The 22,465-nt window shown below is 40.4% G+C and overlaps 2 protein-coding genes across 2 annotated transcripts; both read right to left on the bottom strand.

Annotated features, from left to right (window-relative positions):
* Positions 1-13,162: 13,162 nt before the first annotated feature.
* LOC109895071 (homeobox protein Hox-C5) lies at positions 13,163-16,657 on the bottom strand. The gene is made up of 2 exons (XM_020488722.2): positions 16,004-16,657; positions 13,163-15,032 (listed from the first exon to the last, which is right to left on the bottom strand). Exons 1-2 carry the CDS (start codon positions 16,509-16,511, stop codon positions 14,818-14,820), a joined length of 723 nt encoding a protein of 240 aa, XP_020344311.1. The 5' UTR covers positions 16,512-16,657; the 3' UTR covers positions 13,163-14,817.
* Positions 16,658-18,626: 1,969 nt separating this feature from the next.
* Positions 18,627-22,050, bottom strand: LOC109895083 (homeobox protein Hox-C6-like). Its single transcript, XM_020488732.2, has 2 exons — positions 20,467-22,050; positions 18,627-19,713 (listed from the first exon to the last, which is right to left on the bottom strand). Exons 1-2 carry the CDS (start codon positions 20,864-20,866, stop codon positions 19,415-19,417), a joined length of 699 nt encoding a protein of 232 aa, XP_020344321.1. The 5' UTR covers positions 20,867-22,050; the 3' UTR covers positions 18,627-19,414.
* Between the last annotated feature and the right edge of the window lie 415 nt (positions 22,051-22,465).

The raw sequence follows: 22,465 nt of genomic DNA, 5'->3' as shown, positions 1-22,465 counted from the left end.
TTATATTGAATGAGGAACTAGAGTAGTTCTTGTCAACTGATCGTCTACTGATGTTTCAATATCCTCCAACGAAAACTCTGGCCCGGTGTTATGTCCTTTTTTGGGATGCCAAACTATTTCCAGTATTGCTAGTGATTAAACCTTTGTCAGGCGATCACGAAGCAGGGACTGTTGTATAGTGGACAAAGCCTCAAGGTTTTACACAGCCAGTAGTAATGGTTGAAATAGATAGGAACATGAGGAGTCTCAGAGCAAGAGTCTAGTCAAATTCAATAGAGTTAGAATCGTACTTTGAGTTAGGTTAGACCTAAGTCAAATGGTTGCCTTCTAGTATAATGAATTTAGAATTCAAGAAGTCAGCACCTTAGCACTGGTGATCTTCCCTTTTATACCTTTTAGTTGTGGATCTCTCAGGTCTCCTCTGTCAAGTAAATCTGAGGATGTGCTACACCTCAGTTAAATACAAAAGCGGATGTACCACTCCTCAGTCAAGTACAAAAGTGCATGCGTCACACCAAGTATATGAGGACAGGCTCTTCCTGCCTTAAACAATGTTTAACCTCCCACTTAGGGGGAGTTCTATTCAAGCAGTAATGATTCTAGCAGTTTCTCCCAATCAGATGGTTATTTTTCAGGTGTAGGCGGTTCATTCTGATGCCACTCTTTTTCAGTAGGTTGTGGACTGCTTTCATCGGCGGGTGACATCACAAATGCAGGAAGTTCATCAGGCACAGTCAGTTCTCTCATGATGATTAGTGGGTAAGGTGATGGGGGAGGGACATAGGGGAGATCCATTCTGTGTTGCACTACAGAGCCCCAGACCGAGGATGATTGACCGTCATCTTGAACTTCTTCCATTTTCGAATAATTGCGCCAACAGTTGTTGCCTTCTCACCAAGCTGCTTGCCTATTGTCCTGTAGCCCATCCCAGCCTTGTGCAGGTCTACAATTTTATCCCTGATGTCCTTACACAGCTCTCTGGTCTTGGCCATTGTGGAGAGATTGGAGTCTGTTTGATTGAGTGTGTGGACAGGTGTCTTTTATACAGGTAATGAGTTCAAACAGGTGCAGTTAATACAGGTAATGAGTGGAGAACAAGGGGGCTTCTTAAAGAAAAACGAACAGGTCTGTGAGAGCCGGAATTCTTACTGGTTGGTAGGTGATCAAATACTTATGTCATGCAATAAAATGCTAATTAATTACTTAAAAATCATACAATGTGATTTTCTGTATTTTTGTTTTAGATTCCGTCTCTCACAGTTAAGGTGTACCTATGATAAAAAATTACAGACCTCTACATGCTTTGTAAGTAGGAAAACCTGCAAAATTGGCAGTGTATCAAATACTTGTTCTCTCCACTGTATATAGAACCAGTAGTGGTACCATATATGAAGCAAGCATAGAACCCTTTTTATTCTATCCAGAACCTTTTTTTCTAAGAGTGTAGGCCTAATTGGTGTATTATGGAGTGTCCTCTCCAAATCCCATGTCGGGAAGCATTTGAATGTTGTATGGAAAAATATATATATATTTTCAGTTATACACCCTCCAAGGTGGCTCCAATGCTACCCACAGTTGTGTCAAGTTGGCTTAATGTTTTGTACACTCAGTGTATATCACAATATATCTATTTTCTCTCGCCGATGCAGTTTAATCAAGTTGGAAGACTCTTTCATATTCTTCTAGTCAGGATGTTCCAGTTCTCTAGTTTTCACAAACAGTTCTCCACAAATCCATGAAACCCGTTTGGCAATCAAAGGATGTTAGATGTTAACTGGGAAAAAACAGCCTACATGTGTCTATTGATTGAATTTTGATTATTTAAAAGTTCCTTCATGTACACCACTTGAGATGCACTCAAATAATGAATACTCTGTGCTTGCACAAAAGTTGACCCCAACATCATTAGTGTGTTTCTGGCCTACCAAGGACTGACGTGTACTCGATATTGATATTGATGATGAATCTTCAAAGATGATTAGCCTATATTGTAATTGTTTGTTAAAGCAATAAACTCATTATAATAGTGGGGAAATGGTTTTAATCATTCATAAAAAATGCAGCATTGAAATCCTACAGAATTTAAAGCTAACACAAAACAAGTTAACCTTCTATAGAAACGAATAAGTTCAGTTAACAAGTGTTTTTATGTAGAAGTGAAAGTTGAAAGGAGTATTCGGGGTGCAATAGCTGAGTATGATAGCAGACTAGATTATTGATTGTACTGATTTAATAACTGAGGCATAGGCTGTTCTCAATGTTGTTAAGGGTTGGATAAGTGAGTAGAGGTGATAATAATTCAGAGGTGAATGGATGAAATATATAGCATGCAGGGTATGTTTATAGCATGCCGGGTATGTTTTTAAAATTAGGAGGACGGATCTGGAGAAATGTGGCCCTGATGGAAACTGTAATATAATGCACATCATTCATTTTAAAGGTTAGTTCTATTGTTATTGTAAAAATGCAGTAAAGACATCATGTTATTAATACACATGTTTGAGCATAGAAGAATTAGAGGTGGTACAACACTGATTTGAGTAACTGGTGGAATTGACATGCATTGTAGCATCTTTACAAATAAAAGTTAGTGTGATAATCCTGTATGAATCTGGAATAATGATGAGTGAGAAAGTTACAGAGGGTCAAAGATCATACCCCCAAGTCATACTAACCTCTCTCCACTACCAGTAACAAGGGAAGTTATAGCATGTCTTGGGGGGTATGATTTTTGACCCTCTGTAATTTTTCTCTGGCTGGAGTCTCTGACGATTTTTAGGGCCTTCGTCTGACACTGCCTGGTATAGAGGTCCTGAATGGCAGGGAGCTAATCCTAAGGATGTACTGGGCGGTTCCCACTACCCTCTGTAGCATCTTGTGGTCGGATGCCAAGCAGTTGCCATACCATAAGGTGATGCAGCCAGTCAAGATGCTCTCAATTGTGCAGCTGTATAACGTTTTGAGGGCCCATGACAAATCTTTTCTGCCTCCTGAGGGGAAAGAGGCATTGTCGTACCCTCTTCACGACTGTGTTGCTGTGTTTGGACCATGATAGATCCTTCACTTCCCATCGATGTGAATGGGGGTGTGCTCGGCCCTCCGTTTCCTGTAGTCCATGATCAGCTCCTTTGTCTTGGTGACATTGAGTGAGAGGTTGTTGTCCTGGCACCACACTGCCAGGTCTCTGAGTTCCTCCCTATAGACTGTCTCATCGTAATCATCATCATGATTGGCAAACTTAATGATGGTGTTGGAGTCTTGCGCAGCCACGCGGTTGTGGGTGAACAGGGAGTACAGGAGGATAATAATTGTGACAGGTTACCTTGGCGTTCTTGGGCACAGGGATTATGGTGGTCTGCGTGCTACGGGGTGATAGTCATTTAGACAGGTTACTTTGGCATTCTTGGGCACAGGAACTATGGTGGTATGCTTGAAACATGTAGGTATTACAAACTGGGTCAGGAAGAGGTTGAAAATGTCAATAAAGACATTTGCCAGTTGGTCAGCAGATTCTCTGAGTCTGCGTCTTTGTAAGCCGTCTGACCCTATGGCCTTGTGAATGTTAAAGGGAAATGTTGAACATTGTCCACTTCATATTTATCTCCAGCACCACCCCAACATCAACATATGTGAAAATTGCACGTTTTTAAGTTTTGTAGTAAAAAAAAGATAGAGGCAGGTAAGTGTTTCCAATGACATCATCAGTGTGCATCATATGATTTTAACCAATTACAAGTAGGCATTGCCCACTAATTGTCTACTAATTGGTTGATGATGTCATTGGAAACATTTATCTTTCCTCTATCTTTTTTACGACAAAACATAGAAATTTGTCTTTTTCATTTACAGTGGGGCAAAAAAGTATTTAGTCAGCCACCAATTGTGCAAGTTCTCCCACTTAAAACGATGAGAGAGGCCTGTAAGTTTCATCATAGGTACACTTCAACTATGAAAGACAAAATGAGAAAAACAAATCCAGAAAATCACATTGTAGGATTTTTTATGAATTTATTTGCAAATTATGGTGGTAAATAAGTATTTGGTCACCTACAATCGAGCAAGATTTCTGGCTCTCACAGACCTGTAACTTCTTCTTTAAGAGGCTCATCTGTCCTCCACTTGTTACCTGTATTAATGGCGCCTGTTTGAACTTGTTATCAGTATAAAAGACACCTGTCCACAACCTCAAACAGTCACACTCCAAACTCCACTATGGCCAAGACCAAAGAGCTGTCAAAGGACACCAGAAACAAAATTGTAGACCTGCACCAGGCTGGGAAGACTGAATCTACAATAGGTAAGCAGCTTGGTTTGAAGAAATCAACTGTGGGAGCAATTATTAGGAAATGGAAGACATACAAGACCACTGATAATCTCCCTCGATCTGGGGCTCCACGCAAGATCTCACCCCGTGGGGTCAAAATGATCACAAGAATGGTGAGCAAAAATCCCAGAACCACACGGGGGGACCGAGTGAATGACCTGCAGAGAGCTGGGACCAAAGTAACAAAGCCTACCATCAGTAACACACTTTCCCCCGCCAGGGACTCATATCCTGCAGTGCCAGACGTGTCCCCCTGCTTAAGCCAGTACATGTCCAGGCCCGTCTGAAGTTTGCTAGAGAGCATTTGGATGATCCAGAAGAAGATTGGGAGAATGTCATATGGTCAGATGAAACCAAAATAGAACTTTTTGGTAAAAACTCAACTCGTCGTGTTTGGAGGACAAAGAATGCTGAGTTGCATCCAAAGAGCACCATACCTACTGTGAAGCATGGGGGTGGAAACATCATGCTTTGGGGCTGTTTTTCTGCAAAGGGACCAGGACGACTGATTCGTGTAAAGGAAAGAATGAATGGGGCCATGTATTGTGAGATTTTGAGTGAAAACCTCCTTCCATCAGCAAGGGCATTGAAGATGAAACGTGGCTGGGTCTTTCAGCATGACAATGATCCCAAACACACCGCCCGGGCAATGAAGGAGTGGCTTCGTAAGAAGCATTTCAAGGTCCTGGAGTGGCCTAGCCAGTCTCCAGATCTCAACCCCATAGAAAATCTTTGGAGGGAGTTGAAGGTCCGTGTTGCCCAGCAACAGCCCCAAAACATCACTGCTCTAGAAGAGATCTGCATGGAGGAATGGGCCAAAATACCAGCAACAGTGTGTGAAAACCTTGTGAAGACTTACAGAAAATGTTTGACCTCTGTCATTGCCAACAAAGGGTATATAAGGGTATATAACAAAGTATTGAGATAAACTTTCGTTATTGACCAAATACTGATTTTCCACCATAATTTGCAAATAAATTCATTAAAAATCCTACAATGTGATTTTTTGGAATTTTTTTTCTCATTTTGTCTGTCATAGTTGAAGTATACCTATGATGAAAATTACTGGCCTCTCTCATCTTTTTAAGTGGGAGAACTTGCACAATTGGTGGCTGACTAAATACTTTTTTGCCCCACTGTATGTTGATGTTTAGGTGGTGCTGGAGATGATGAATATGAATTTGAACAATTTAGAAATTTGCCTTTAACCTGTTTACTCAAATCACCTACAGAGAGCATGATCACACAGTCATATAGAACACCTCACTAGAATACCTCATGATAAACTGTTGACCATACTGTTTACCAAGAGAGTTTATCTATATTTTTTCAGCTTGCTGTAAATTTACCACCACAACCCGATGCTGGCCCTAAGACCGCACTCAACAAGCTGTATATGGCCATAACCAAACAAGAAAATGCTCATCCGTATGCGGCGCTCCTAGTGGCCTGTTATTTTAATGCAGGAAAACTGAAATCCTCCTTACCTAATTTCTACCAGCATGTCACCTGTGCAACTAGAGGCGAAACTCTAGATCACCTTTACTCCACACACAGAGAAGCATACAAAGATCTCCTCGCCCTCGATTTGGCAAATCTGACCATAAATCTATGCATCTGATTCCTGCTTACAAGCACAAACTCAAACAGGAAGTACCAGGAACTTAACACTAACCTGGACGCTTATAAAAAACATATGCTACGCCCTCTGACGAACCATCAGACATGTTTCAATTATACAACACTATAGCATGCCCAACATGACCATATTACACCCCTGTGGAACCTCATAACAAACTCAACTTTAACTTTTAGAGTCAAGATCATTTAAAATTCCAGTGCCATCCCTTCTATGATAACCCTAATGAATCAGGTACATTTGAGAGAGAGATAAAGGAAAGCAGCAGTGATTATGACCATTGAAGACAGAGACTGGGCACAACATCTCCAATACACTTCCATATAAATTAACCCACCGAGTCAGCATATAGGTCAATGTTATTCTCTGAGGCTGACCAGAACATATCCCAGTCGGCGTGATCAAAACAATCTTGAAGGGTGGATTCCAATTGGTCAGACCAGCATTGAATGGTTCTAGTCACTTGTACATCCTGTTTGAGTTTCTGCCTATAAGACGGTAGGAGCAAGATGCCGCCCTCACTTCAGCAAATCCGACCACAACGCCATCTTGCTCCTACCGTCTTATAGGCAGAAACTCAAACAGGATGTACCAGTGATGAGAACCATTTATTAACCAGAAACCATGGATGGATGGTGGCATTGTGTGCAAAACTGAAAGCACGAACCATCGCATTTAACCATGGAAAGAGGTCTGGGAAAATGGCTGACTATAAACAGTGTAGTTATTCCCTCCGTAAGGCAATCAAACAAGTGAAATGCTGGTACAGGGACAAAGTGAAGTCGCAATTCAATGGCTCAGACACGAGACGTATGTGGCAGGGTCTACAGGAAATCACGGACTACAAAAAGAAAATCAGCCACATCATGCACACCGACATCACGCTTCCAGACAAACTACACACCTTCTTTGCCAGCTTTGAGGATAATACAGTGCCACCATCTCGGCCCACTAACAACAACTGTGCCCCCCCTCCTCCTTCTCTGTGGCCGACGTGAGTAAAACATTTAAACGTGTTAAACCCTCGCAAGATTGCTGGCCCACACGGCATCCATAGCGGCGTCCTCAGATCATGCGCAGACCAGCTGGCTGGTGTGTTTACGGACATATTCAATCGCTCCCTATCCCAGTCTGCTGTACCCAGGAAGGCAAAGATAACTGAACTAAATGATTACCGCCCCATAGCACTCACTTTTGTCATCATGAAGTGCTTTGCGAGACTAGTCAAGGATCATATCACCTGCACCTTACCGGCCACTTCAGTTTGCATACCGCCCTAACAGGTCCACAGACAATGCAATCGCCATCACACTGCACACTGCCCTATCCCATCTGGACAAGAGGAATACCTATGTAAGAATGCTGTTCATTGACTACAGCTCAGCATTCAACACCATAGTACCCTCCGAGCTCATCATCAGCCATGACCCCGCCCTGTGCAATTGAGTCCTGGACTTTCTGACTGGCCGCCCTCAGGTGGTGAAGGTAGGAAACAACATCTCCACCTCACTGACCCTCAACACTGGGGCCCCACAAGGGTGTGTGCTCAGCCCCCTCCTGTACTCCCTGTTCACCCACGACTGCATGGCCATGCACGCCTCCAACTCAATCCTCAAGTTTGCAGATGACACAACAGTAGTGGGCTTGATCACAACAATGACGAGAAAGCCTACAGGGAGGAAGTGAGGGCACTCGGAATGTGGTGTCAGGAAAACAACCTCTCACTCAAAGTCAACAAAACAAAGGAGATGATTGTGGACTTCAGGAAACAGCAGAGGGAGCACCCCCCTACCCACATCGACAGGACAGCAGTGGAGAAGGTGGAAAGTTTTAAGTTCCTCGGCGTACACATCAACGATAAACTGAAATGGTCCATCCAAACAGACAGTGTGGTGAAGAAGGCGCAACAGCGCCTTTTCAACCTCAGGAGGCTGAAGAAATGTTGCTTGTCACCCAAAACCCTGACTAACTTTTACAGATCCACAATCGAGAGCATCCTGTCGGGCTGTATCACCGCCTGGTACGGCAAAGGCTCCACCCTCAAACGCAAGGTTCTCCAGAGGGTGGTGCAGTCTGGGGGCAAACTACCTGCCCTCCATGACACCTATAGCACCCGATGTCACAGGAAGGCAAAAAAGATCATCAAAGACAATAACCACCCGAGCCACTGCCTGCTGACCCGCTACCATCCAGAAGGCGAGGTCAGTACAGGTGCATCAAAACTGGGACCGAGAGACTGAAGAACAGCTTCTATCTCAAGCCATCAGACTACTAAACAGCAATCACTAACTCAGAAAGACTGCTGCCTACATGGGGACCCAATCACTGGCCACTTTAACAAATGGATCACTAGTCACCTTAAACAATGCCTCTTTAATAATTTTTTACATATCTTACATTACTCATATCATATGTATATACCTTATTTTATAGCATCTATTGCACCTTGCCTATGCCGCTCATTTGGCCATCGCTCATCCATATATTTATTACACCCCTTTTAGATTTGTGTGTATTAGGTAGTTGTTGGGGAACTGTTAGATTACTTAGATATTACTGCACTGTCGGAACCAGAAGCATTGCGCTACACTCGCATTAACATCTGCTCACCATGTGTATGTGGTAAATAACATTTGATTTGAAACCAGCAGTTTTGTTGTTGCTTAAATTACACAATGCTATAAGCATGCCCAACATGACCATATTACACCCTTGCGGAACCTCATAACAAACTAAACTTTTCATTTTAGAGTCAAGATGATTCAAAATGTATAGCAGTGGCCTGTAGTATTTTTTAAAGTTTCATTATAACATTGAATATCACAGGTACCTGTCCAATGTTATGTTAAAAACCTCTTAAGAATTAGGCCCTTTTTTTCCAATTTTTGCCTAAAATGACATACCCAAATCTAACTGCCTGTACCTCAGGTCCTGAAGCAAGGATATGCATATGCTTTATAACATTTGAAAGGAAACACTTTGAAGGTTGTGGAAAAGTGAAATGAATGTAGGAGAATATAACACATTAGATCTGGAAGATAATACAAACATCTTTGAAATGCAAGAGAAAGGCCATAATATAATATTGCAGTTTAGGCGCAATTTAGATTGTGACCACTAGATGACAGCAGTGGTGCAAAGTTTCAGATTGATCCAGTGAAGCATTGCAATACTGAACAATATCTACCCAAATGTGCCGAATTGGTCAATAGATACATTTTCAAGTTCATAACTACAGAGAACATACACAAATTATATGGTAATACAAAATATAAGTTTACACACTCCCAGGAATGTCATACATGATGGATCATTAGCTTATATACTAACTTTCACACATCTAGATGGCTGGGTGGAGTGGGTGTGGAGCCAGAGACAGCAGGGGTTCCAACTGTAGAACCCGGTTCCCACATTTTAATTAAAAAATATATTTGATCAAGCAAAACTATACTACATTTTATCTCTGGGACCTTCAGGATGACAAGTCAGAGCAAGATTACTGAATGTAAGTACATTATTTAGCTTCAGAGGTGAATGTATCAATCCAGTTGCTGTGAAAAAAGTTTTCTGTTGTTGTGCACTCTCCTCAAACAATAGCATGGTATTTTTTCACTGTAATAGCTACTGTAAATTGGACAGTGCAGTTAGATTAACAATAATTATTTTTTTCTGCCCATATAAGACATGTCTATGTCCTGGAAAGTTTGCTGTTACTTACAACATCATGCTAATCACATTAGTGCACGTTAGCTAAACCGGCCCGGTATAGGGACACGGAACCCGTAGAGGTTTAATGAGGCCAGAATTGCAGCAGTCTGTAGAGAGTAGTCAAACAGACATGACATCACATGACCCAATCTTTATATCCTGAACCATAATAGGGATCTGGCCCTGACTGTATCTGTCATGTAAAAAATGTATTCCATCAATATTGACATTTTTGTTGATATTCAATTAATTCAGAAATGAGCTCCTGTCTACATTTCCTAGGCTACTGGTGAAGCTTTAGCTAGGCTACTCATGGAAACTTCCATACAGCCTCTGGGGGAAACTATTCAAAACAAACATCAAACAAAGAAAGAAACAAATCACCACTTGTAAAACCTGTCTATTGAACTAACAGCAAGCCACCATCTAACGTTAAACACAAGCAAACCACTAGGCCTACCCAGCTGGGATTTTTTAAGTTAAATTCAGAGGGCCGGAAAATTAGACTTGCACAATCTGTTCCTGTGTTCAGTAAGGACCGGGAGTCTCTAATGAATGAATTGGTGCCTGCGATACTGGCAGGCATCACAGGGTTTAATGGTCCAACCGTCTGTTATGCTACAAACTTTGAGATTGAATAATTGCTATCACAAACCACGTTACCATTCAAAGTTTTTATGCGAGTAAAGTCATAGCTTATTTTTTTTTAAATCACGACAGCTGTGATGGAAACAGAGAGTTTCGGTACAATTTTATAAATGCGACAAATAATTTGTTCATTCGAGATGGTGAGCTCTTTTTGTCATAAAATTAATTGTGCGAGAAATGGTGGTGGAAACGCCTTTATGCTAAAATATTGAAATAATAACCATAATGTCGAAGTAAACTTGGAGTCACGCGATGATATGGTGTGTCCTCCCACTAAGACTCGGGAAACCATGCAGTTTATTAGAATACATCTGAAATCAAATTATGATGAACTTCACAGGGTGGTGAATGGGTGGTTGATGCTCCACAGGGTGGTTGATGCTCCTTGCCAATAAATATAGAGGGTCTTATTCTGCTTGACTGCCGTTTGACAAATAAAAAATATTCTTGCACTTATCCATAATAATCTCATTGTGTAGACTATACACCTTTATGCGGATTTTAGAATATATATCTGTCGACAATTTGGATAGAAACCTAGCATGTAAGTAGCCTGATAGCAGCAGAATGGTTCCTTTGTAGACTACCCCCACCCCCACCCCACTCACACAGACATGGGCACAATACTATTCAATACAGTGAGCTGTGATTAACTTTTGAAACTAAGTTGATAGCCTACAATTGCTTCTATGTTGAATTTTTAAAGGAGTTATTATTTGTTCATTACTAATCAACCCATTTTGTTTTATGTTCATGTTCCCTTAAAAACATTAAGCTATTAACTCTATATGATGGTTGCTGAATCAAAGCTGATTGATTGCTGGATCAACTAAACAAAATTAACTCAAAGACAATCACATTGCAATGTTGGCGTCTAGTTATGTGACGACAACTCCACATACGTCAAGAGAACACAGGGGGCTTCCGATATGCTACAAGCTACAAAGACCTAAATGAAACGCACTTAGCCTATACTGAACTGTTAACCCCCACAGCATCACATCTATACCACATGCAACTAGTCTACCTTTAAAAGTAATCTGAGTCGTGAGAAAATGCCAACATGTAAAGAGCCTAATTGAAAACCATTCGCGCCAGATCACCAAGGCATTTATCAGGCTAACATTAAAATTACAGTATTAATTAACCCCCCTGGTGTTACAAGGGGCAGGTGTATATTTCATTACCAGCAAGATAAACAAGATTATTAACTTACTGCACCGTCTGGGAACCATTTGCCTGAGTCAAACGATGAGAGTGCAGACTATTGAGGGCTAGATAGTCCTTACTAAACGCCTCATACCCCACCGTCCACTCAGATACGAGCGTCCAACAGCTGCGATTCACGACAGTTAAGATTACATATGATGTAAATATATCGAGGACTGGGTTGTCAGCTCTCCCAAACCATAAAACTTACTTTAATGGCATCACGTGTTCCCCGCGAGCCACTCAGGGTCAGCGCCCTAGGCCCTTCTGCATACACAACCTCCAAAAGTTTAAAAGTACAAAAGACAGACAGACGGAAACTAAAAAGCAGGCTATCCAATAGAAGAAGAAAAAACTACTCTACGCGTCAAGTCTGAAACTGACATAGGTATGTCAGACGTACGACTTCTTGGGGGAACTATAACCACAATAATGAAGAGGTGAGTAATGTTTGTTTCATTCTTTCTGACATGGAACAGGGTTTGACGTGTAAATAGTGTTGGGGAAATACTGTACCAAGGAGTTGCAGAAGACTGCAAGGTATATACCAGTTTATCCTCTTGTGGAAAGGACTCCTTCACATGTGAAAGGGCTTGAGGAGGGGAGGGGTTGTCCAACACTGTTTACCTGTGTTGATATGTTTGAGACAGCAAGGTTGATGCTGCGTGATGACGGCTACAGAGGTTCCTCCTGAGGATTTGTTACATGGGGTCATACTGCTCCCGGTGTAGGATCATGGAGGGAATGCATGTAGGCTACTTTTACAGACAGACAAGATAGTTGACCCTAATAATTACACCAAACCAGAATTCTCTATAACCAGCGTTTTTTTAAATGATCGATGCAAAAGTGATACTTTAGTGCATGTTTCGCTCAAAGGTGGCTCCATAAATGTGTTTTTGAACGAAAAGTTCCGTCAGAAACTTTGATATGGACAACATGTGACATTAAGGAAGAAATCATGTTTGGACCTGTTTTGAGATCAAATAAATGATAAATGATAGTTTCGGGTCCAAAGTTGGTGGATCATTCAAAACGACAAGAGAAAGCTTTTACGTTGTCACATAAGTTAGATATTGTGTTGAATGTTCCTGGAAATAGCCCAAGAGAATAATATATTTCTAGTTCAACTGCTGCTTGGGATTTTGATTAAAAGTTTTCTTTTCCCTGGGAAAATGATATTCATTTTGTCAATCTTGGGTGATTAAGTTACTATTTTAGCTAAATGAACAGATTGGTTACATCAAATGGAAATAGCGTTTTCTCCTGTATTCAGAGCCTCCCTGGAAGTGCATCTGTTTCGCTAGACAGAAAACAACTGTCGTTGTTTGAGCGGTGTTAGGGAAAGCTGTAAAGTTTTATGACACGACCGGGCCATAAAGTTTTACAGGCATCCGTCTGTACTGTAAACAATTACTAAGGAAGTGGAGCCTGACAGTGAACCGGTGAGCACGTTGAGAACTGCTAAGGGCCAAAGACTAAAAAAACAGCCACTTCTTCTTGGAGTTGGCTAATCAAACCGCTACTGAATTAGCCGCACAAAGTTCCAGTATACCATTATACTTTCCCACACCCCGTTTTCCCCGTGACACATTCAAAAGACATTGTTGTAATATGAAGCACATACGACGCTGTTTTTTTCCCCCCAAATTCACCCATCTTTATTTCATTACTTAAAACACAAACATAGCACGAATGCCTTTCTCCTCAAGATCCACTTCAGTCCACTTCAAAGATAACACTTCAGCTATCTATAATCAAGATGAGCAAATTTAAATCTAAGCTATACTATGGTGCTAACTGTTCTAGTTAATATAGGTAATTCAAGTGCATTTCGTTCCAGAGGATCATCCTCCATTAAACCACTCAATAGATTATTATTATTTCTAAAAAGTGAAAAGAAACCTGGTCAAGAATATGTTAAATGTAATATGTGAATTTGTTTTACCTACAAGGCCTTCAAAGTTGTATATGTGAGGAATTATAACCGTGTAGCATATGAGAAAAGGTTCTGACACTTGTGTGCTTTGTGGCAGCCGCCGGAAACGAGAAAATTGTTTAATTGTTAGCTACTCATTGTGGACATGAGTCTCCTGCCTCATGACAACCTTTATGTCAACCCAAAATCTCACATTAGTTGGAGAGATACGTTTTCAGAAGAAAAACAATACCACGTCTGTGTTCTTCACTTTCAAACCTTAGGTACATTAATAATGAATCATTATTGAAGTGAACATCAGGCCTACATAAATTCTAGACTACAGATTGTCTTTTTGTTTGCCCATGTTCCCAAGTAATGTGAAATTTGCAGGACATGTAGGATGTTGGGCTATTGCCCAATTCTCAGCTGTAATCTGCCACTACATGTATTTTTCGTGTTTTACAAAATATTCTAAATTGCTAATAATGATTTGTGACAAATGTAATGCTGAGGTTTAAAAACAAATCCCATGATCATACTTGGCACATTAGGTCAGATCTTAGTCAACAATCAGGCCAAATGTTATGTTTCCCCCAAATATGAAGCCCCTGCCTATACTGGCAAGTTATGTAGCCTTATACAATATACCTTTTCAGATGAGGAAACCATTCACAGTATACATGTTAACTACGAAATGTATAGTAAGGTTTAAGTATATCACTGTTCTCACGACACTTTATGTCCAAAACCAATCATTTTATGTGGACTATTTTAAATACAATCACAGAATGATATAGCCCTCGCAATTTATTAAAATGTTTCTATGTTACATCTTAAAATGTTTCTATGTTACACCATTGTTTAAACGGGGCTGGTAAAAAAACACAATCAGAAAATAAATACTTAAGGAGTTTGAAGATAAACTACAAGGAATTTATTTACCTTGTTGTTTTTTATATAAATAATAGGCACCTCTCACGAAGAAAACAATAGTGATAGTACAGTAGTAATACCATAATAACAATAAAACGTTCAGCTTTACAATACTTCAAGGTAAAAAAAGGTAAGTGGTGAAATGTTACAATTTTCGCTAATTAATATATTTCAAGCGTTTCTATTCTCACAAGTTATATAAGACTCTGCTGAACAAGTACATATTCAAAGATAGAAAATTAAACAATACAACATTCAAACCAAAATGACAGGTATATTACATCATCAGATCCATAATCGAAGAATGTTCAATATTTGTCATCACACTGAAACATCGCATCACAAAAGTCACTGTTTGGAAACATGGGTGGTGCTGACAGTCTTTGAATGACATCTCTAAGGAACGTTGCTAACGTTTGAAAATGGCTCCATGTTTTAGATTGACTCTTTAATTTTAAGCTTTGAGTCCTTCTTCCACTTCATTCGTCGGTTCTGGAACCAGATTTTGATCTGCCTCTCGTTCAGACAGAGAGTATGGGCGATCTCGATACGCCTACGACGCGTCAGATACCGGTTGAAATGGAACTCTTTCTCCAACTCCAGAGTTTGGTAGCGCGTGTAACTCGTCCTTGACCTTTTACCGTCAGCCTCTGGAGTGTAATTGAGAGAAAAATCATCTGTGACCACACTGGAAATGTGACAATTCAAAGAAACATTCTCAACATTATCACTTAAAATATGTCTTAACTTGTCAATGGACATGCAATGACTTGTAGCATATCAATTAATAAGAATTAATAGCAAAACACAGCCTCTTCTGTGACTATATCCTCATGTTAAAGATTACTTTAACATTTGAATGTTACTGTATGGCTTAATGAATATAGCCTATATGAGGATAGCTGGATAACTGGATAAATGGTAATCAATGTGGAGCTGCGTGAGTTACCAAAACCTAGGCAAAAAGGTTGCCATTCGGGTTCACTCAATGAAACTACAATGAAAGTATATTACTAGTAGGCTTATTACTAATAATATTATTGTTATTATAATAATCATTATTATTATTATAACTATAACTAAAACAACAACAAGGTCGTTACAGTTACAGAAATATCATTTGAGCCTTTAAAGTAGGTTACATGCCCTGTTACATAATACAAAATAAGTTGCCATGGCAAGTAAGTAGACTATTCAAATTTTCTAAACGTTCAGTTAAAGTGCACAGTGAAATCCACAATCTCACCCTTCAACTCTCCTCAAAATAAGCATAGGCCTACTTATCATACTATCTTGTTTTGATTCTAAAGTAGAATGAAAACATTGTTTGTTGAGATTTTTAAGGGACTTGTGTCTCCCTTATCCAATTACCCTGTCATAAATTTGGACGCAGATCGCTTCTTCGGTGAAACAGGACATTTTTACGAGCAATTGATGACTTTGTCATAAAATTTACGACTGCGAGTTTTATTATTTCCGAATACAGCCTATGAAACTCAAGAAAGAAAAAGTGTGAATGGACTCAGGAGGGTAAAAATAGAGACACACATGGAGGAGAGAGGGTGTGAGAAAGAAACTTCCCTTTGTACAAAATAAAGAAAAGATATACATGAAACTTTACCGTGACCCATGTGTAGTTTCGTCATCCAGGGATATATTTGTGGTTGCGGTTCGCTGGTTTGTGGCTGAGTAGAATGGTTTCCTTGTCTTACTGGCTGGACGGGTTGCAAACTTACGACTTTGATCTCGCCTGTTTGAGTCTTGCATATATGCATTTCGCTGAAATCCGAGTCCGTCTCGGGTTTGCGACAATACAGTCCGAGATTTAGAGAACCCTGGCGGCTTGTCTGCTCGTTCATGTGGCGTCTCTGGGAAGCGTCTCCTGTGGAAGACTCTGGTCGTGGTGTAAGGTCGCCAGGATTGCCATGCAGCCCAGAGTTCATCTCTACCATGCCAAGGGAGCTCGAGGACGGTGGGGACGCGAATGACCCCCGGTGATCATGCCCTCCAAAACCACAGTAGCCAGACACGTTGAGTTCGGAGCTAGAGCCGTATCCATGGTTGTGCAAAGCGAAGGCTGACGCCTCGTGAGTTTGCTTAAACAATGAGTTGGCTACGTAAGAGCTCATTTCAAGAGAAAACGCTAAGGAAACGAAATGGAAGCATTTATATGGACTAAATTATTGCATTCAAGTTTTTATTTAACACGATACTTGTAAAATATGTAGGCCTACAGATAGCAGTTGTAACGGTTTGTTATTATTATTGCGTTTGATTTGTAGCTCTTTTGAAGTTCATGGGGTTTTATCCTAAAAATGACCACGATTTATAGGTGGGTGATTTTTTATTTTTTTATCCATTGCCCAAATATGGGATGTTTAAAAATAATCACGTGCTCGTATCGGCCAGTCATAAATTTGGTTAGATCACACTTGGAGGTTATTGATGGAAATAGGAGAAACGCCTGATATCCGGGCAGCGGGGACCCTGTTGGGGCACTGGCGGTGCAGTGCTGGACGAAAGGCCGAGAGCGTCACCTGGTGCCAGGGATGGATAAAGGCCATAAAACTCACAAGCCCCCCCACATGCAAACGATGTAGTAATCTACCTGGCAACAACAACACAACATTTGTGTGGTGTGTATCTGCATATAACATGTGTTTGTCATAGGATAGAACTGCATTGAAGGCCTAATGTTAAAGTTTGTTATAACCAGTTGCAGACAAACTAATTGATTACCACCAAAACTACCGATAGTAAAGGGGGATAAGGAAAGGGGGATAACTAGTCAGTTGTACAACAGAAAGGGGGATACCTAGTCAGTTGTACAACTGCATGCCTTCAAATGAAATGCGTCTTCCGCATTTAAGCCAACCCCTCTGAATCAGAGAGGTGCGGGGGCTACCTAAATCGACAGCCACGTCTTCGGCGCCCGGGGAACAATGGGTTAACTGCCTTGCTCGGCGGCAGAACGAGATATTTTTACCTTGTCAGCTCGGGGATTCGATCCAGCAACCTATAGGTATAAAATCATCCCTAAAAGTGCAGCATAGAGCAGGCAGTTGGTCTCCAAACTATAAAAGGCAATAGAATAGGCAGCATCAATGGTGGCTACATAATGTGTGACCACAACTTTACACAAAATGCCCAGTGGGCACAGACATAAATTCAACGTCAATTCCACGTTGGTTCAACTTGGAAATAACGTTGATTCAACTCGTGTGTGCAAAGTAGGTTGTCAGTAGAATTTATTTAATTGTTTTTCACAATAAACAGATAATAGTAATAAAATGTAATAATACACATTTTAATGGGCTAAACAATCAATTGCTTTGGCATATTACTTTGGCCAACTGATATTCAGTCAACGTAATAGCAATGCATGAGAACATTCTACTTGTTTGGGTCGCTATACTGTAAGTACACATTTGTTCACTATATGTTTCATATCGTATTTTAGGCCTATCTGGAATTGTTTTCTAAATGGCTTGACTGACCACCAGGAACAATTTTCTCGATAAGGCAGGTATGCCAGAATTCGAAATCGACGTGAGTAATTGTGCGTAATTGTATAGCCTACAACGACTGATAGCCTACTTAGAATGATAATGCCAACGTTGACAATAATGGTGATAATAATAACAGTAATCCTAAATTATCTTTATTCAAGTTGCATCATTGGTTTATCTGAAAAGGTAAAGCGCAAACAGAATGTCATCTAAACAACTGCAACATCTCCTGGTTTGAATTGGCTTGTGTGTGACATGAGTCACATAACTGGACAAGTTTTCTTAAAAAAAGAAGACCTACTTTATTAATAACACGTATGAAAACGTTAAATCATACCGTGTAAGCTGAAATGGAAGTCTATTTAGACATAACAATTAGACAGGCCTCTCAAGCGGTGATTTTATATCGAATTGTGGGATTTGCTTTTCCTCTACTCTCCCGATCCACATCTTCCAACATTTCTGTAGCTATTTGAAGTGACTATTCAAATACTTCACTGCATTGCTTTGACAAAATGAGTGTGCTACTCTTTTCTTTAAGTTGCGAAGCTTTGAATTCGCGGATAACGTCGAAGAACCATTATATAGATAGGGTGGCTGGCTTTGGGTCTGTTATATGACGAATGAAAAACGTGAACAAGGATAATGTACATATTTTACCTGCATGGAGGGCTATTATTGAGAACTAGACCAACATGGTATGATGGGCGCAAAAACATGGACGACAACTTTTTTTTATTAACAGTTTTATTAAATATGACTTGAAGTGAATTTCATAGCCTTCATCACTGTTATTGTTTTATTTCGGATTTTCAACTAACGCTACAATTCAAGCCACATCGGTCAGTTATGATTTGACCACATACTCAATGTAGGCTAGCCTACTGGTACATATCTAAACATAAATAATGTAGGCTAGCTAATACAAAGAAGGTGCGGGATGCGGACGAATGCTCTCACAGGACTAAGGCGTGTAATATAGATATACATATATTTACAAACATATCAACAATTTAGGTAGTGTGAGTCGTTATTATTCAGCATAGTTTTTTCGTACAACAAAACGAAACAAACGTAAATGGGTTACTCAAGCGGATGTAAAGCTTATACCTTCCTTCACATCTTATGACAATTACTTTTGTAAAACATATTGCCAACATCATATGTGTATAGACATCTGAGAACCACTGTTTTTTCTTTGCTGTCAAACAGCATTTAAGAACATATAATGATGAATGTCTTCGCGTTACACACAGTTTGGGTATATAAGGGAATGTCAAGTAAGGAATTAAATGATTTGGTCACGGTGAAATGTTCATATCCAATACAGAAAGAAATTAAAAAGGCAAACATTGATGTCTGAAGATATGTAGCGTCCACATTGCATTTAACGCAGCCACATATTTTAATACACTAGTTTCTTTATTGTGCCAAACAATAGTTGATAGGTAGGCTACTTGATAGGTAGTTAAGTTATCCTCACAGAACGGCGGATTGATGCATATAGTAAGTTAGGAACTCGTTCATTCTTTCTTCTCTTCTGTCGCCTCTTCTGTGTCCTCTTTACCCGTGTCTTGACTCACCCCTGCCGAACCACTTTCGGTGAGAGTCGTAGTTAGATTGCTTTCCTTTTTCCATTTCATCCGGCGATTCTGGAACCAGATTTTTATCTGACGTTCGGTGAGACAGAGTGCATTGGCGATTTCGATACGTCTGCGTCTCGTCAAGTAGCGGTTGAAATGGAATTCCTTTTCGAGTTCTAGAGTTTGGTACCGGGAGTAAATTTGTCGGCCTCTTCGTCTGTCAGAACCGTATCCAACTCCTGAGTGGAAACACAATTTAAATTAGCATAATCAGGAAATATATTTTAAAGTAAGCTATATGCAATGTCACTACCCCAGCGTTTCCCAAACTCGGTTTTCGGGACCTCAAGGAGTGCACGTTTAATTTTGCCATAACACTACACAGCTGATTCAAATGATCAAAGCTTGATGATGAGTCGATTATTTGTATAAAGGTAGGCAAAAACCAAAACGTGCACCCCTTGGGGTCCCTCGGACCGAGTTTGGGAAACCCTGCACTACCCAAACACACATAATCACAAAAACCCACGGAAATAATCGATATAGGCCTTCATTCATAATCATTCGCAGTCTAGGATCGTGTCCGGTTTTCATGCTAGCCTATGTTTTGCAATTACCTAAATAAACAACAGTTGTGGTAGCCTATGTACTGACGCAACACACACACACACACACACTTTCGCTATCAGGGGAACCCAGTCTACTGAGTAATATTTGAAGAGATTATACTCGTCTTAAAATTCCGTGAACTCTGCTATGGGTCACAAAAAGATGAACTTAAATGCTATAAACTCTTTTGTTTTAAGGGAAATAGGGATGGACTGTGACGGAGATTTGTCCAAAAGGGATTTCCTACGAAGATAAAAGGTCTTTATTGACGGCGACAGGGTGCTGCTGTAGTATAATGGTTTATGGGGTGATAAAACGTAGCTTCCCTAGTCGTAAAACGGGCCAGCTCGTCTAATTTATCTCTATGAGTTGGTAATACTCACCGCTATGAGAGTTCATCCGCTGCATCCACGGGAAGATCTGAATGTTCCCCTTCTGTTCCTGCGAGCCGTTCCTGCCCGGATCAGACGGGTAATCCTGGGGGAGTGAGGTTTGTGCACCTTGTCCCAAACTGCTCTGCCTACAGCTGGGCAGCACGTCCTTATCTTGGTAAAACACGTTGGATCCATACTCGTACGGTCCCCTGCTCGAGCCGAACACTACGTTGTCTTGGGGCGAATAGAAAGGCGAGGAATATATCCGATTTTGGGCCACAGCGGCTCCGTAGGATGAGTAGTGTCGAACAGCGTCATAGGTAGTTGAGTTTAGGGCCACGTTAGGTAAAACCTCTTGACCACCAGCTAAATGGCATGAGAGCGACGGGTTTGCGAAATACGAATTCATACCTTGCCTCTCTCCCTTGCTCCCTCTTTCTCTTTCCCTCCCTCCCTTACAATCTCACCTCTCTCTCTATTCTCCCTCTCTCACACTAAGTCACTCTCTTTTTTTCTCTGTCAGTCTATCTTTTAATACCGGCACGCTGAATGATTTCTTTATAATGTATTTCTAGACACCAATAAAGACACAAGGTACAAAGCCGAATGTTGTTGCTAAAGCCTCACTCTAGGATGGACAAGATGACAATGTCAGCTGACCAAATTTCCTCCAATAAAAAGCAAGGAGTAGAAGACTAAGGGAGAAAAAAAACGTTACTTCATTTAAAAAAATCCTCGCTTGAAACTACTCTCACATACGCGCATGTACACACACAAACGCAATCGCAAGCTAATACATTGTCATATGCGTGCGCACATACAGAAAGACGGACTACATAAATAGGGAGCGTTTATACACACACACGCGCGCGAGCGCGCATGCGCACGCACAAAGTCACATACTTGCCAATCTGCCTCCGCAACACATGTTCTTTGTTGCACAGTAGCCTGTACTATACTGAAGCAAAAATAATAACACTAATGCTCATAAATGTATAAAGAACATGCAGTGAATGAATTGAATCAGATTGGCCATAAACAATCACATTAATCAATTAGCCTAAATGTAGAATTGAATTATTGAGAGAAATAGATGCTAACGCTAGACAAGCATGCTCTGTTTCAATTATTTGACTTGAGTTCATTCTCTTGTTATTTTTTTAAAGACGGACTTAGAGACGACGGAGAGTTATGTTTTCAAGTCTCTCGGGTCGAGAAAATAAGATTAGGGTCCGCAACTGCAATACAGTGATCGAATTATTCAGTTAGAAAAAGTCTTGACAATATTGCCCTAATCGATTAATATATATTTTCCTCGGTGTGAGATACATAGCTTATAAACTGATTAAAAAGCATGATTTATGATAAACAAAGGGGTTTAATCAAATTGTTCAAATAGAGTTTAGAAAACATGTTTGGGTGACATTTAATTATATCGTTTGTAATAGCAACGTTGCTATAGGCTTTAGACTTACATGAATGGACTGAATGTTGATGTTTCGATAATAGGAATGGCCATAGCACAGTTATCTAATCTTATGAGATAAAATACAAATAGTAAGTATTGAGTTAATTCAGTTTGACATAAAACAAGTCCTAACACAGGCTTGTTTTGAAGCCTAGAGGCTGACAGGAAAACTGAACACAGGAGCGTGCGCTTTGACACACACACACACACACCTAATTTATCATTAGAGCTGGAATTACACGAAATAGTTCGCCATGCAATGAGATCACTGCTACTTATGTCACGATAGGCCTCCACGACAGGAGTAATACATGGAATTGTATTTTACCTGAAATTGCGTTGTTGTGGATAGACAGGCATGTAAGGATATGCCTAAATCTTTTGAGGCTTCTCCATCAAAAAAGACAGGTCTATGCTACATTTGATAACACATGAGGTTACCTGCTAGGCTATAGTCTATAGCAACTTTGGACAATAATTAGATTAGAGCTGGTGCACGAAATTCGACACATTTATTCGAAGAGGTAAGGAAAGTCTTAT

Source organism: Oncorhynchus kisutch, linkage group LG1 (genome assembly GCF_002021735.2).
Source record: "Oncorhynchus kisutch isolate 150728-3 linkage group LG1, Okis_V2, whole genome shotgun sequence".
NCBI classification, from domain to species: Eukaryota; Metazoa; Chordata; class Actinopteri; order Salmoniformes; family Salmonidae; genus Oncorhynchus; species Oncorhynchus kisutch.
This window is presented reverse-complemented; position numbering and strand designations above follow the sequence as displayed.